The 18,008-nt window shown below is 33.5% G+C and overlaps 2 protein-coding genes across 2 annotated transcripts in view; both read left to right on the forward strand.

The window, feature by feature from the left end:
- The window catches only part of LOC105339124 (dihydroorotate dehydrogenase (quinone), mitochondrial), a 270,339-nt gene extending 266,576 nt beyond the window's left edge, over positions 1-3,763 (forward strand). The window contains exons 4-10 of the mRNA XM_066078184.1: positions 425-624; positions 725-792; positions 1,539-1,726; positions 2,215-2,328; positions 2,719-2,872; positions 3,331-3,490; positions 3,633-3,763. Of these exons, the coding sequence (XP_065934256.1) occupies positions 425-624; positions 725-792; positions 1,539-1,726; positions 2,215-2,328; positions 2,719-2,872; positions 3,331-3,490; positions 3,633-3,687 (939 nt within the window). The 3' untranslated portion in view covers positions 3,688-3,763. The remainder of the gene's footprint in view (positions 1-424; positions 625-724; positions 793-1,538; positions 1,727-2,214; positions 2,329-2,718; positions 2,873-3,330; positions 3,491-3,632) is intronic.
- A 1,716-nt stretch (positions 3,764-5,479) lies between these two features.
- Positions 5,480-7,512, forward strand: LOC105339122 (CD151 antigen). Its single transcript, XM_011444533.4, has one exon. The coding sequence runs from the start codon at positions 5,864-5,866 to the stop codon at positions 6,719-6,721; it is 858 nt and encodes a 285-aa protein (XP_011442835.3). The 5' UTR covers positions 5,480-5,863; the 3' UTR covers positions 6,722-7,512.
- Positions 7,513-18,008: the final 10,496 nt, after the last annotated feature.

Raw genomic sequence — 18,008 nt, forward strand, 5'->3', positions numbered from 1 at the left:
GCATTTTTATCTTAACAGCACATGAATCTGTATACAGCAGTGGTTTAATTTGATCTTGTATAAGCGTGCACTGTAATGTAAAATCTGGTCAGACATGATCCTATCTCTTTTCTGTTAAGACACATTTTTTCCCAATTACCTTGTGCAAGGGGTCAGATATATGAGTAGTTTAGAAAATATTTTTCTTAATTTCATTTATTAGTGCATTGTGTTCAGACGGGAATTTATTTATCCTGTGCATTGCTTCCCTATTTTAGTCGTCTGTGGTGTCCGGCCGGGAGTTCAGTCATCCTGTATATTGTTTCTCTGTTTCAGTGGGGGGTGGTGTTCGGCCGGGAGTTCAGTCATCCTGTATATTGTTTCTCTGTTTCAGTCGGGGGTGGTGTTCGGTTGAGAGTTCAGTAATCTTGTTTCCCTATTTCAGTCATCCGTGGTGTTCGGCCGGGAGTTCAGTAATCCTGTGGGTCTGGCCGCAGGATTTGACAAGGACGGTGAAGGGGTCCGAGGACTAACAAAGATAGGCTTTGGTTTTATAGAGATAGGGAGTGTGACCCCAGAACCTCAGCCTGGAAATCCTAAACCAAGGGTGTTTAGACTCAAAGAGGATAAAGCTGTCATAAACAGGTAATGCACTGTCACTTATGAAAAAATTTGTATTTGTCATTTCTTCTTTACGGTAATAATATGTCTTGACAAGCTTAAAACCACAGTCATTGCTTTGTAGATATGGATTTAACAGTGAAGGACACGAAGCAGTATACAATAGGCTCAAAGACAGAGTCACAGAGCAAGGTAAAGCTAGTTAAAAGCAGTACACAATATATTGTCTCAAAGACAGAGTCACGGAGCAAGGTAAAGCTAGTTAAAAGCAGTACACAATATATTGTCTCATAGACAGAGTCACGGAGCAAGGTAAAGCTAGTTAAAAGCAGTACACAATATATTGTCTCATAGACAGAGTCACGGAGCAAGGTAAAGCTAGTTAAAAGCAGTACACAATATACAGTCTCATAGACAGAGTCATAGAGCAAGATAAAGCTAGTTAAAAAGCAGCATACAAAATATAGTCTTAAAGACAAAATCACAGAGCAAGGTAAAGCTAGTTAAAAAGCAGTATACGATATACAGTCTCAAAGACAGAGTCCCAGAGCAAGGTAAAGCTAGTTAAAAAGCAGTGTACAATATATAGTCTCATAGACAGAGTCCCAGAGCAAGGTAAAGCTAGTTAAAAAGCAGTTTACAATAAACAGTCTCATAGGCAGTCAAAGAGCAAGGTAAAGCTAGTTAAAAAGTAGTGTACAATATACAGTCTCATAGACAGAGTCACAGAGCAAGGTTTAGCTAATTTTAAAAATATGTTCATTTTTAAAGAGAGAACATGCATTTATTCTTTCTTGAAAGATGCATCCTTTCTTTAATTGGTGACACATATACCGAATAAATAATTGATCTTATCACTGTGATTGTTTATTATTCAACATGGTTACATATTGCTCTTTATATTGTATTCTAAAACCATTTAAATCTTTGTTTTTCAGATAACTGTTTACTAGGCATCAATCTTGGTAAAAACAAGAGTTCCACTGATCCAATCAGTGACTACACTCAGGGAGTTGAGAAGTTCAGCCGCTTAGCGGATTATCTTGTGGTCAATATCTCCAGCCCTAACACACCTGGCCTCAGGGACCTACAGGGAAAACAGAAGCTACAGAATCTCTTAGACAAGGTAACAGCCAATACAATGTATAGAATTCACCAATGTCTTTGTTAGTCTTTTTACTACATTTTGAATTTTAGACAAAATATGAAATTCAATTTAAATTAAGTTATTCTCTTTTGCAAATCTTTCAGTAAGATTAAAAAATAGAATACCTACCTGCAGCATTATATTTTGATATTTTTTGGCCTAATCGGAAACTGAAGATTATTTTTTGGCCAAAGCATGGTACAATTAAGTTATTTGAAATTCTTTGTAGGAGTAATCTCCCTTGCATCAAGAAAACTACTGATTGCCATTATACTGGTTATATACAGGTTTAATCATATAAGTGATAGAAAAGAGAGACAAGTGTTTCAGTGATGAGACCACTGACTTCAGTTATCTTTTGCTTGATTCCTTTACATCAACAGATGATAGAGAGAAGGGATCAGATATGTGTGAGGAGATCCCTGATTTAAGTTCTTTTTAGGTTTTATATCTTTTCATATCAACAGGTGATAGAGAGAAGGGATGAGATGGAAGTCAGGAAACCTCTGCTGGTCAAGATTGCCCCTGACCTGACAGATAGAGACAAGGAAGACATCGCTGCCGTTGTCACCTCCAGAAAGGTGAACAAGTTAGAAATACTACAGTCTGTGTAATATTATAAATGTAAATATATAATATGTAATATATGTACTACTAGATGTAAGAAAAAACTACAACATTATTTTAACTAAAGCTCGAAATAGCAAACATAACAAATTGAATGTACATTTACTTGTAACATTTACTTCAGGTATAGTAAATGTAATTTAATAATGTAACCATAATTTTAGTAAGGAAAGGTAATAAATGCAACATTTACTGCATCCTTTCCTATGCATGTCTAGATCTGTATAACACATGCATCAGAAATTATAACATTTTTCTGCAAATATTTTTGTCACAACCTCGCTTTACCTAATTCTACGTAAAAAGTTTTGTTTGTTTGTACCTATTGACTGATTCTTTTGTAGGGCTATGTGAATGGTTTAATCATCAGTAATACCACTGTTAGGAGACCCCCCAGTCTTAAGAATCCCAGTAAGACGGAGGAGGGGGGACTTAGTGGACCCCCAGTGAGGGACATGTCCACGAAAACCATAGCAGACATGTACCGACTGACAAACGGTAGGAACCACTACCCTCGAGCAAGATTGCATGCAAATAGCCAGGACTGAGTTGTACAACCTACTGGTACAACCAAAAAATAAAATGGTCATTATTCAGAAGCCACCGAATGTGTTGAATTGATCCCAGTAGAATTACCTTAAATAAATTAAATAATGGGTTTTAATTGTTTTATATAAATGGGCATGAATAGATTTTGCACACTATAAAGGACCATTCCTGGTGCTAAAAAGATTTACGACTTAGTCATTTTTTTTTGTAAATTGTTTTTGAAATCAGCTACATATATGGGAAATACACCTTGATGCCAGCTAGTAATTCCAGTAGTACCGTACTTTAATTAAAAAAAAAAAGTAGCAATTTCTATTTTTTCAGTTTGATTATTCACAGGAAATGAGCTGGTTTTAATGAGCATGATGAGAGTCTTTATATTTATTTATTATTCTTTCTTTATACAGGTTCTATTCCTATCATTGGGGTGGGGGGAGTGAGTTCTGGTCAGGAGGCGTATAAGAAAATCCGGTCTGGTGCTAGTCTTGTTCAACTCTACACAGCCCTTGTCTACGAAGGACCACCTGTAGTCAAAAAAATCAAACGAGAACTGGAGGAACTACTCAGGTAGAACTATTTTAGAAATAAGTATAACCTTTTGACTTATATTTTATGAATTAGAAAAAAATATTTTGTTGTTAAATATATTGAAAAATGGTGAGTTTTTCACATTAAAATGGCTTAGATAACCATTGCTTTCTGTTTTTAGGCGGGATGGCTTTAAGAGTATATCAGAAGCGGTTGGAGCGGACGTGAAATTATGATGACCTATGAACTATCTACTATTTTCTCTTTTGTATTATTTTTTCCGTAGATCTAGTATATGTCCCAACGGCACAATTTACCAATTAAAACGTTTACTTATAAAGACATATGGCTACCTTGATGCTTCCAATACTAGTAGGTCAAAGCCACCGGAAGCTTCCAGATACTGTAATTTTTAACACCCATTATTCATAAAAAAAATTCCAACGATTTTTGAAATTCTAATACTGACGCGGACATGTATAATGGCTAGCAGAAGTCTCGTGATGTTACCCCGGTTCCAGCAATCATCTCTCTAAACGAAATTGTTAAATTCGTGATAAACCGTGACCAGATTCTTTGGTCGTTTTTCATACGTGATTAAATATTGTATATATTAAAAAAAGATAGAAATTGTAATTATAAAAATATTTGTGCATCGTTCTACTATAGTTTTGTTTTCCATTTAAGTATGTATGAATGTCTTAACAACTTTCGTGGTGCGTTGTAATAACGAGTCTATCAACACGTTCAGGGTAGATCGTATACTCTCAAATGGGGACTTTATCATTCCTTAGGAAATATATTTTTTAGTATATATTTCTAGCGAAATTACAAATATGTTAGTATCGTCACTGACGCGGTGATCTATAGCTTCATTGTATATGAATGTAATATTGGCTAATAAAGCGCTTTGAAAATGAAGTGGGGAAATGCAGACACGTAGCGGGGGAGCGGGGTGACCTCTATTTTTTTCTCAATGTTCAGTTATATTATAATCTTATAATCTTAAGAAGAAAAATTTATGTAAAAGTCAATTAGTCTCGCCGCTTTGATATATATAAATGACCTCAAGTTTTATAAACGATGCTAAACATTTATACATATCTGAAATGACGTAGTTGGTGTGTACGTTAGTCTAAAGAGAAAGCTTGGATTTAACCTATTACATGTAATTATTTGCTGGCGATATCAATATGTACAAATTCTGATAATATATTAATGCGGTTAAAAATTTATCAATGCACTGTTAGAAAATATACATTCATTCCATTACTTATTTTTAATGTATAAAGTTATTTAAAAGTGCATAAAAACCAAGGATCAGTCTTTATAGACCCATTCTTGTCCCGCACATGCCGACTCTAACTTGTGTTGTTTTTCATAGTTCGATATAATAATACTCCTGTTTACGAGAGAAAATGTACTTTTTGTAAATCTGAGGTAGAAGATGAAATTCATTTTATATTTAATTGTACATCAAACAATACATTAAGGAGACCTTTTATAGAATCCTTGGATAGCTTATGTAAAAAATTTAAAAATGTGTGTAATAAAGATAAGTTTATCTGGCTAATGTCTAATGAATGTGAAAATGTTATTGAAATTTTTGCAAGCTACATTTATAGTTGTTTTCAGCTGAGAAAAGCCTCATGTTTAACTGAGACTGTTATAGACTCATCTTTTATGTAAATATAAACTATCATTTAGAAACCTCTCTCTCTCTCTCTGTTAGTGTGTAGGTGTTGTTGAATTTCTTATAATTATTATTCTTTTTTTTTCTTTTTCTTTACATGTATCTTTGTATGCCCAAAAGGGCCCAGAAGTTGGAAATTATCTTAGTTCGGGGGGGGGGGGGGGGGGGGGGGGCTTGGCTTCCCAATATTTTAACCCTCATAATGTTTTGAAGAAACCTTGAACCTCGTTTCTTATAATCTAAGGTTTGAATGCAAGTTAAAAAGGGAAGGGTCGAGTGCTAAAATATGGTGGTGGTAACCTCCAACCAAACCGTTACTACGTCGCTGGTTAATTTAGGTAGAATTTAAATCATTTTTAACGAAATTAACGTCTTCGAAAGCGTGTTCAAAGGTTCGAAGCAGTCAAGGTACGCTTTGTTTAATAACACCTGTAATTTCTACCTGAGTAATTTTCACCTGATTTCCGGTATGACAGTAAACTTGGTCGATACGCAATATATGGCATTTTGGGGGAGAACTAGTTTATTATTTGATTACTAAAGAGAGCACTCGATTCAAAAAGAAGGTGAGGCCGGCAAAAGAATCCCAGGGGTAGATATCTAACTGGACAGAGGACTCGGTAATATTCGATATAATGGTCTGAGAAGTCAGTAATCTAGCTATCAGTATAAACAGATCTCTCTCTAACAGTTGAAGGACTTTTGAGTAAATATTCAAAATGGCATTTTTCTCGAGGGGAAAGCTGAGAATTTACTTGGCCATCGTGAATGTCTTATTCTTCATTCTGGGTGGAGCTTGTGTGGCGCTCGGGGCGTGGCAGGCGGTGGACAAAGTTTTCATATCTGATGTGGTTGGGTCCGACCTGTATTCCACAGCGGCGTACCTGCTGATTTTCTCTGGGTGCGTTCTGGTGATCATCAGTTGTGTGGGGTGTGTGGGGACAGTGATGCAGAACCGACCCATCCTGGTCCTGTACATGATGACCGTGCTTCTGACCATAATTCTGATGATTTCCGCCGGGGCAGTAGCAGCCTCTTTTAAGAATGAGATAAGCTCGAGCATGGTGACAAATATGAAAAACACAATTCTTTACAAATATGGCAACAACATACAAAATAATGCAGAAAACAAGAGAATCACTGAATCATGGGACACTCTTCAGAAGATGCTATCCTGCTGTGCGGTAGATAACAAGGGCTGGCGGTTATACCGAGATTCGCAGTGGTTCAAGCAGGTCAATCCGTACAATAGCATCCAATTTGACCAGAACACCATCTTTGTACCTTTGTCGTGTTGTGTTCATCAGGGTACCTACACCTCGGATGACTGGCTCAGAAAGTGTCAGCGAAATCCGTTAGGTCCACCGAGATACGACAAAGATTTCAGTCAAAACTCCGCTCTTATCTACGTTGGATGTAACGAAGCTGCTAGGACATTTGTGCAGGACAATATTGGTTCTCTCATCGGCTTTGGGTTTGGATTTGGATTTACTCTCATCATTGGTATCGTCTTGGCCTTCCTGCTCTACAGAAATCTTAATGAACCATTTGCGCCAGTACCAACCCGAGAGAAGTAAAATCTCTTTGGAGTTCCATCCATGAATCTACAATTCCATTTCATATGCAGTATTTGTGTAATATATCATATGATCAGAATGTATATATTTGTGTCTATGTAGATCCCAGTTATTTATATAGGAATATGTGTACCTGTAAATAATACAATGTCATTAAGATGTTCGGAAGTGTATGTGTTACATGCTATGATTTTATGTGAAAATGTTGTCATCTCACCTGTTTTGTTTTTAGTGATATAACTGGTGTGTATTTTTTTTTACCTGGGTGTACATGTAAAAAAAGGTCGACAATTTTTGTGTTATACATAATTTTATGAAAAGTTCTCTGGCATAAAGTAGAAAATAATCATCGATTTCAAGAAAATTTTGCCCTTAATTTGATTTGATGTTTTACATATATATTTTTACCATGGATGAACTTTTTTGTCATATTAAATGTACATTTCAATTCTCTGCTGTGATGTAGAATCAATAACAAAAGATAGCACTGTGTTGTGACATAGCATTACATGTATAAAGGGAAAAAAATAAGACATGACTCATGTATGAAATGGCATAAAACCCAAAAATATTCACTAGTCATGGTGTAATATAAACACCAGGAAAAAGATTTTATTAGGTATTTTGAAATATACATAGATTGGATAGGAAGTGTTTTTTTGGTGAAATCAAGATTGAGATGTATTTTATTTGATATGTGACTTTGAAGTCAGCTCTTTTAACTCAAATTCAATTTTTACATAAAGAATTGTAGATATATGTGATTGAATTTTTAGTGGGTTTTTATTTTAGTGGGTTTTTATTTTAAGAAAATTCTTTTCTCTGTGTAATTTTTCTTTGTCAAGTTTTTTTTGAAATATAATTTTAAGGCCATTTTCTGTGACAGAGGCAGCATTAACTTAAAAAATAAAATATCAAATGCTTAAATGCTTTTCACATTGGATGATACTCATTAGAAAATCTATAGATCTGTGAACTGAAATATTAATTCTATGCATGCATGTGTATTTGTAATATATGAAACTACTTTTGATTTTGTGCAGAACTATAAATTATAAAATCTTATTTCTAATATATGAAGTTTTTTTTTCACTGCGGTGTATAAAGTCTGAATTGGGTTCATTTATGTATTAGTGGCGTCGGAAGCAAATTGATAGTGGGGGGGGGGAGGGGCTAGACCTTTTCCGAAATCTTGACAAGCATATGAAAAAAAGAAGGATCATAGGTATGGTTATGTATAACTTCGCAAAAAGGGGGGGGGGGGCACCCCCGGTTCCGACGCCTCTGTGTATAGATCTGGATCCCCTAAAAGGGAACTGATTTGACGAATCTGGCACCAGGAACATAAAACCGTTTAAGGATCGATTCTTGTCTTTGAAATGATTTAATGTGGTATGGGACACCTCCATATTGTACTTCCTGTCGAAATAAACAAATATATTTTGTGTTACAATCAAGTATAATTTCAGAAAAATTTTCTTTCCCAAAATTGTTACTAACAACAGAGCGCAATGAGTTAGAATGTTCACTATGAATATGTACATGTAAGTCATGAGTTCGAATCCCGCTGGGACTTTTACATGTGTAATTTTTACCTTTTGATTTTTTAAAAAACATTTTGTTCAAATATTGTAAAAATTAAAAATTCCAAACCGATGAAAACGTTGATTATAAGGTACTTTTATCAGCGTTAATATTGACAGATGTCCAATACCAGTACAACCTTAAAGGTCACGTTTGAATAGTTCAGTTCAGCAAAAGAAAGTGGACGCTTAATATATAGATTCGACAGGAATCTGGGCGCACAAGGAGAGTGAGAATTTTGTAGATTATTTTTGTATATTTTTAGAATTATATACGTTATTTGGTTTCTGTTGAATGGGTTGAAAATTATTTGAAATGCAAAAGGTTTTATCATGATAGCAACATGACGGAATTGATGCAAAATCCTACATATTTACAGCTGTTTTAAAAAGATTTTGTTGTCTCTTCGTCTTCCCTCCACAAATTTGAAACATGTAAATATAACATATTCCAACATTAAAAATGTCGCTTTTTTAAAAAAGATGGAGAGATGACCCAGGGATGACTAATAATGTACTTTTTAGCTCACCTGAGCTGAAAGCTCAAGTGAGCTTTTCTGATCACCCGTTGTCCGTCGTCCGTCTGTCTGTCCGTCCGTCTGTCTGCCCGTCTGTAAACTTTTTACATTTTGATCTTCTTCTCTAAAACTACCTGGCCAAATTTAACCAAATTTGGCACAAATCATCCTTATAAGAAGGTGAATATAAATTGCAAAAATAAAAGGCCAGATTGTATTCAAAGCGGAGAAAACCTCGAAACTGTAAAAAAGGGGGGTGCATCAGTTTTAAAAAATCTTCTTCTCAAGAACTACCTAGTTAATCTTAACGTAATTTAGCATAAATCATCCTTAGGGAAAGGAAAATATAAATTGCAAAAATTATAGGAGAATTCTGTTCCAAATTTGAGATAATTGCGAAAATACTAATAAAGAATGGCTCGTTATTCCATATATCTGGCAATTCATTGCGATAGACTGGTCTTATGACAGGCATCGCCAATCTTCCGCATCTCGAAAACGAGGTACTTTGTTTGAAGCTGGCAGTTTGTTGTGCAACAGTTCACGTGCGAATATAATCTATGAAACATGGAAATAACATTGGTGCCGATTATTGTGAAGTAAATTGAGGTTAAATATTTCAACGCGTTGTCATTTTCACTTGTGAGGGTGGTTTTAGCTTGTTTTGAATTTTTCGTTTCATTTTGCTTTTTAACTTGGGAAACAATCGCCATGTATTTGGAACATAAACTTCGGTAAATAGGCAGTTGATTGTTTACCTGCGAAAATGATAAAATCTGATGCATTAACAACGTACTTAAGTGCATTTCCCTCTGTTTTTATTGTTCATGAATTTCAAATTGTGTCAACAAGGATCAAACAAGGGAGCGACTTTGATTGAAACTCGATTTTTGATCGGTAACTTCGCCGGAATTTCCTTCGAAAGAGAATTTGAAGTAGCCATGTATTCCGAGTTCATAATCGTGTAAATTAAATCCAAAGACAATAAAAAGATGTTTATGAATTTGAAAAGATGTTTTCACAGCCTCAGTTAAACCCTGTTGTGATTAATCACCCGCGACTGTCTTATCTTTAGAGGTTATAAATACTTTTTACAAGCGTTTTAAGCAGTCGACTTGAAATGTATTCTAATGATTTAAACTTAATTAGTGGTTGTCAGTCTGGATTTAGGAAAGGATATTCTACTCTTGATAACATTATATTATTGCATTTTTTGTCACATACTTTAATGCATTGTAAAAAGAAACTGTTTTGTGCTTTTATTGATTTTAAACAAGCATTTGACACTGTGTGGCGCGAGGGTTTATGGTTTAAAATTCATAAAAGTGGTATAACTGGCAAATGCCTTACATTCTTAAAAAACATGTACAACGGTATCAAGTCAAAAGTAAAATTGAATGATGAAACTTCACCTTTTTTCTTTTGTAACCTTGGCGTACGTCAAGGAGAAAATTTATCACCTTTTCTTTTTTCCATGTACATCAACGATATAGAAAACTTTATGAACGAGAGAAATGTCAATGGGTTAAGTAGTATCACAAATGATTTAGAAGAAGAGTTGATTGTTTACAGTAAACTTTTTATTTTGTTTTATGCTGACGACACTGTCATACTAACAGAGTCGGCTCAAGATTTACAACATGCGCTTGACGAATTTTGTATATATTGTAAATACTGGAAACTTACAGTTAATGTCAAAAAAACCAAAGTTATGATATTCTCCAGAGGACATGCTCCTAAGTGCTCATTTATATACAATAAATTAATGATAAATTAGAAGTAGTTAAAGAGTATAACTACCTAGGAATATTATTTTCCCGATCTGGCTCTTTTTGTAAAGCCAAGAAACACTTGTGTACTCAATCCCAGAAAGCTATGTATGGTATTATTAGAAAAATAAGATATTTTGACATGTCCTTTGATATTCAATTAGACTTATTTGACAAGGTTGTTTTACCAGTTTTACTATACTCTTGTGAAATATGGGGTTACGAAAATATTGATGTTATCGAGCGTGTACATTTAAGGTTTCTTAAACACATACTTAACTTGAAAAGTAGTACCCCCAGTTTTATGGTTTATGGGGAGACAGGTCGTTTTCCATTATATATAACAATTTATACGAGAATGATTGGATTTTGGGCAAAGATGATGTTATGCCAGGAGAATAAGTTATGTAAAACTATGTATATGTATCTTTACAATTGTTACATTAGAGGTGAAATCAATACTAGTAATAAGTGGCTAGTTTGTATAAAAAACATTCTTGATAGCTGTGGCTTATCCTTTGTATGGCACCAGCAAAATCCTGTTAGCGTAAAATGGTTAGAAAATATTGTCAAACAAAATCTTAAAGATCAATTTGTCCAAAAATGGAATAGTGAATTAGATAGTTCGTCAAAAGGTGCTATATATCGTATTTTTAAATGTAATTTTTGTTGTGAAGACTATTTATTAATACTTTCACGAAGATCAAGAAACTTGTTTGTAAAATATAGAACTACAAACCATCACCTCCCTATAGAAATTGGTAGGTGGAACAATACTCCACGTGAAGACCGCAAATGCGGCTTATGTGAAGCCAATCAAATTGGCGATGAATTTCATTATGTTTTAGAATGTAGTGCACTGTTACCTGTAAGAAAAAAATTGTTTAGTAATTATTATCTTAAAAACCCAAACATCTTAAAATTTAGAACACTTATGTCATCTTCAAATCATGTAATACTTATGAAAATGTGTACTTTAATTAGAAAAATATTTGATTTGGTCGGTCATCCTACGTAACAACTATAACAAATTCATTGTTTACTTTATTCTGTTTCTTTTTGTAAATCCTGATTTTCTTATACTTTTGTATATAATTCTTCTGCACCTCATGTAACATTATATGTTATGAGTGAAAATAAATGAACTTGAACTTGAAATACGGGTGATGCAAACACAGATACCGTGCACTGAAAATTACAATCGATAATCATTACATTTCTTGTTGATAATACAATTAGAAGGTAACTTGTAATTATTTAATACATGTAATTCTGCCAAATTAATGCAAAACCCTTTGTTTACAGTTATAGATCTTCAAAACTAAAAACTGTTGTAATTGGGTCATAGGGTAGGACTAATTTCTCCAAAATACACAGTGCATAAACTGATTTTGTGTCACCTGGCTAACTCAATTACAAAACATTTTATCTATATAATGTATGAATGCATTAAATAAAATGAAATTTAACAAATTGGATAAGTTTTTAAAAGTTGCTTATCATTCTACGACTGACGCTGAAATGTTCTTTGATCATTGGAATTGTCTTGCTAAACATTGTATACTTGTGTACAGAAAAATCAAAAGGATGATGTGCTATAACTACTTTCTGGGGTCCTTTCTCATTTGATAAATTATTTGAAATCTGCAACAATTTTGGTATTTTTCAAACGAGTAAATAAAAACTTCGTTTTAACAGTTCTGACACATTATAATTATGAGGATATCCGTGCATTATCATTATTTTAAAGAAAATATTGCAGCATAAAATCATCTTGGTTTGTAGCCGTTTGTTGTTTTTGAGGGAATATGAAATAATTAATGGGCCTTAGTACAGAACTGATACCTGTATGCCTAACAATACATTAAATTATATAGCTTTTTAACACATCATGTGACAACATTTTCCAGTCAAATGTTTTCATCGATCAAGTGAGTAAGGATATTAAACGTCACAAAAGTTTACATCAGGTAAACAATTATTTAAGGGAAGACCAATTAAGTTTTTTACTGTAGCCTTTGAAACTTTTGCCACAGAGTTCAAACACTGCGTACTGCCTTCCAGACTAGCTGGCGATTCTCTGTCCGTCAATCTTTGTTAACTTTCACATATGAGATATCAGCTGTGAAAATGAAATGTATCTCATCAGCATGGTATATTCATAGAGCTTGGCATCTTAAATAAACACACTAAAAATATTCACGTAGATGTGGAAAATGATAATTACACTAATTTAAGTTCGATATTTTTTTTCCTAAATACCAATATACCAAACAAGAAATATTGCAGGTAAATGGTAACTACCTTTTCCAGTATTTTCATCATATAAAATAAATATGCATTGTATGGCCTCTAAGACAACATATTAATGAAATAAAATGTTGGCATCCTTTAATTGTGTAGATTCAAAATGTTCAAATTATGATTACACACAATAAGGTAGGCCCACAATGGGTGCTGATTTTTTAACTGATATACGTCTTAGGAAATGTATGAATTTTTTTATCTTAAATGAGCTAATACTGTTCACATATGTGCAAAAACTGTAGGAAATAATATACCGGTGTTATATATAATTAATATATCATAATATATTTTCACCCCTACCCCTTTATAAAATATTGAGTTTTAGGTCAGAAAATTATCATGGTACTTAACTTTGCTAAATATTAAATTTTACTGTTCATAATTATTTAAGGACACACGAGACGTTCCTCAATTTTATATAATTTTCCTTGATAAATTATTCCTTATTTATTAACATTTAAACCTGTTAATTCACAAAAATTCATGCATTTGAATGCTTATAAATAAAGTCATAGTATATATTTTCAATTGAACACTTTATATCTAAATAAAAAAAGTATCATATAACAGGAAAATATAATTATGGAATTACTTGGTGGAAATCTTCACATTGTGGAGATAGGAAAAAATAGAAAATAATGGAAGATAGGTCGCGTCTGATTGTAAAGTGTATTAAGTCAATGTAGTTCGCCATTGTTGCTCAGGTGAGCGATGTGGCCCATGGGCCTCTTGTTTCAAAATATTTTTAGAGGATAAAAAACAAAGTCCAGAGATGTGACAACGTTGTTTTGAACACTACTTAATACCACATTCTGTGAAGTCTCGCATGGCTCACTGGTTTTGTTCTAGATTAATAGATACAACCAAGCAGTGTTTGGGGTTCAGATCCTCTTGGCGATTCCTTTTTTCTTTAACTTTTATGTTTTTAAATGTATGATGATATAACATTATGTTGAATTATAGCATACCGGTATATTTTAATTAGTCTCTATTAGTATAGTTGTTCCTAACTATGCCGCATGCGAATTAAATAGGGATTTGACATTTCTGTTTAATGAAGTTTGTTTAGGGGGGTTACCTAGCTAATACATTTGAATTTAAAGTTCTTAACATCTTTTAATTAACTAGAAAACTGATCAGTCAGGAGGGGCCCCACTGTGACAATTAATATAGAGAAGTGAAAAAAACTTTGAATTCCATCCTTTTTATATTAACAATGATGAAAAATAAATGCCCGGCATAAGATGTAAAGAACTGCAATATATAGGATCTCATGATTTGTAGTTGGATATGATTTTCATCCAACAATTAAAGTGTTAAACTGAGGGGTAAAAATATATTAAGGGTGCAGCTCATGGAATGAGAGTTAAATTTGATTACATTTTTTAAAAAATATGAAAATTATAAGTAACAATTGTATTTTTAAAATTTCAAGATAATTCCTGAATGTCCAAAAACTCTAAATAGTAACCTTGTATCTGCATAAAACAGGGATAACCTCATGTCTTATAAAAAAAAAAACCTAAATTAAATGTGTATTTAAAAAAGATTTAAACAGGTGTTTTTTTAAAATGCCAGCCTTCAGTGAATGCAAATACATTGTATCACCCAGGGTTGACCTAAAATTCAAAACAAACATCAGTTGCAGACAAAGGTGTTCATTAATCTTCATATGGCAGATAGAGATAAGCCTCTAAATTTTCTGCAGCAGGCAAGATAATTAATCCCAGGGGGTTAATTGTTCTGCTCTCTCATTCTTTTCTTCTAAATTTACAATAAGATTTTTTTTTCAGAAATGACAGAATGTGGTTATTTTCTGATTACCTGTTAAAATTAACAGCATTAAGGCAGAAAAAAATAAAATAAATAATTAAAAAATAAAATAGTGAAAAAGGATATCTTAATATATATCTTGATTTTAGAATTAAATAAAATTTTAACCAAAATTAAGTATGAATATTATATCTTAAATCCATATTTCAAAGAATGTACACAATACTACACATCATTCAAAATTGACCTTAAAGCTATACACGCTATAATTTGCGTCAATTTTGAATGACAGTGAAAACGCATGTGTTTGTCTACTTATAAAAGTTATCCTTAATCTGTAAATTACAAGGGTGAATTCCATCTCGTTACAAAGATATAGATTTTTAATTGTTTATTTTCCTGCCAGGAAAATATACCTTTTCATGAATATTGATGAAGGAAGAGCAAACCGACCTCATTGCGCATGTCCACGGAGAACTAGGTGGTCGTTATTGTTTGCCTACTTAAATTTCCAACTTGATTTTTAATATGCTTAACAGTTGTTAATTTGAAATACATACATGTATAATGAGTAAAATACGCTTGCCATTCACGATACCCTTACTTCTGCATTAACACTTATAGGATCTATAAATAGCACATAGGGGAAAAACACAGGTCTACGTCATTTTTTTAAAGGAAGTATTCATATCTACTCACAGGCTTGTATTTTTTTCTTTTGTTTGTACCCGTATATCGGACAAACTTATGCTTTACTGAAAATATCCTTTCCTTTGTGAAACTATCACAATTATGAAGATGTTGACCCTTCACCAGTTTTGGTATGATAGGCTAAATTTAGCTGTCGATATCACGTGATAGATTGATATTCACAAGGAGGCATTACTTTCCTGGCAGGAAAATAAATATTTTTTATTGTTTAATATTTGATGTATTTGTTACGTGATCGAATTGAGCATTATAATTAACAGAATAAAGGTAACTTTTATTAGTAATCAAACACATACATTTTCCCCTTTATTCAAAATTGACGCAAATTATAGCGTGTATAGCTTTAACTTCAAAACAAAGTTCATTTGCAGACACAGGCAGTGCAGTAATTAATCTCAATGTGACAGACAAAGATAAAGCTTAGGATTTTCTTCCTGTGGGAGGTTAATTAATCCCAAAGGACAAATATTGCACAGCTTTCCAAGTATACAATGGTAACATTCTCAGCAGTTACTAAGTATCTCTCTTTGCCCATTCATTCTTAAGCATAGTTAAGGAATCTACCCCACCACCCCAGCTCCAAACCAGAAGACATAGAGAACTTGGCATCAAAATATGTATTTCTGCCTACTGAACTACCATACCAAATTTGAACTTGAGTGGGCAACCCTAAAAAAAGTTATTAGAAAAAAACAGAAAATTTGTGGACGGAAGAGTGACAGACGGACAGACAGATGGACGGACAGACAGAGTGATTACTATAGGGCACCCGCAAATCCTTGCAAGGTCCTAACTAGTTAAAATCAATTATCTTACATTGAACCAAAATTGAAAGGCAAATACTAGTAATGTATTGGTGTTTGGTTTTTTCCCATAAGTTCGAATTCTGCGACTCAGTAATTATTTTGTCTTCATTTTACAGGATTGTAAGGTACTTGTGTGTGAATAAAAAATAATACAAACTATATAATAAAACGTCTTATTGTCATTATTGGACCTGATTTATCCACACCAAATTTCAAACTCAACAGTGCTTTACTAGGAACCGAATCAAAATTTTCACTTTCTTTAAAAAAAACACAAAGAAAAATAATCATACAAAATAATTAAGAGCCTATACATCTCGTTGAACAATGGAATTATGATTCAGAAATGGTTCTTTATCAATCCATAAAATAAAATTTTGATGTAGCATCCCACCTTAATTTACTTCAATAACGTTAAAGCTATACACGCTATAATTTGCGTCAATTTTGAATAAAGGGGAAAATGTATGTGTTTGATTACTAATAAAAGTTACCTTTATTCTGTTAATTATAATGCTCAATTCGATCACGTAACAAATACATCAAATATTAAACAATAAAAAATATTTATTTTCCTGCCAGGAAAGTAATGCCTCCTTGTGAATATCAATCTATCACGTGATATCGACAGCTAAATTTAGCCTATCATACCAAAACTGGTGAAGGGTCAACATCTTCATAATTGTGATAGTTTCACAAAGGAAAGGATATTTTCAGTAAAGCATAAGTTTGTCCGATATACGGGTACAAACAAAAGAAAAAAATACAAGCCTGTGAGTAGATATGAATACTTCCTTTAAAAAAATGACGTAGACCTGTGTTTTTCCCCTATGTGCTATTTATAGATCCTATAAGTGTTAATGCAGAAGTAAGGGTATCGTGAATGGCAAGCGTATTTTACTCATTATACATGTATGTATTTCAAATTAACAACTGTTAAGCATATTAAAAATCAAGTTGGAAATTTAAGTAGGCAAACAATAACGACCACCTAGTTCTCCGTGGACATGCGCAATGAGGTCGGTTTGCTCTTCCTTCATCAATATTCATGAAAAGGTATATTTTCCTGGCAGGAAAATAAACAATTAAAAATCTATATCTTTGTAACGAGATGGAATTCACCCTTGTAATTTACAGATTAAGGATAACTTTTATAAGTAGACAAACACATGCGTTTTCACTGTCATTCAAAATTGACGCAAATTATAGCGTGTATAGCTTTAACAAATATTTTAAAAGTTGAAAGTAGTAAATAAAGAATTGAAAGAAAAAAGTATCAAAAAATTGGATATCAAAATATCACAATTGCATTTATAAGTTATAACGTGTCAAGCTACCATAGCGACCCCTCGGTAGTCATCCAAGCGGCATAACTCCGATCTTACTTGGTAACCTCATCTTAAAGGACAACACGTCGGGGACTTTAGCAACGGATGCTTGGAAATGACTCCATAGACAAGGCCTCGGTATGAAACTGAGTGCGTCCATTCTGGTGGGGTACCGTGGCATCTTCTTGGTGTGTGCTGCTCTATTCCTGGTCCTTGATGGGGTAAGACACTTTAGTAAGGGATGGATGGGCTACCAGGTTCTTGTGTGGTACTGTAGCATCTTCTTGGTTTGTGCTGTTCTATTTCTGATCTTAATGGGGTAAGGTTTTAGTAAATGGTGGATGGATTACCAGGTTATTGTGTAGCATCTTCTTGGTGTGTGCTGCTTTGTTCCTGGTCCTTGATGGTGTGAGGTACTTTAGGAAGGAGTAGATGGATTACCAGGTTATTGTATAGCATCTTCTTGGTGTGTGCTGCTTTGTTTCTGGTCCT

The sequence above is a fragment of the Magallana gigas genome, chromosome 3, assembly GCF_963853765.1.
Source record: "Magallana gigas chromosome 3, xbMagGiga1.1, whole genome shotgun sequence".
Lineage (NCBI taxonomy): Eukaryota > Metazoa > Mollusca > Bivalvia > Ostreida > Ostreidae > Magallana > Magallana gigas.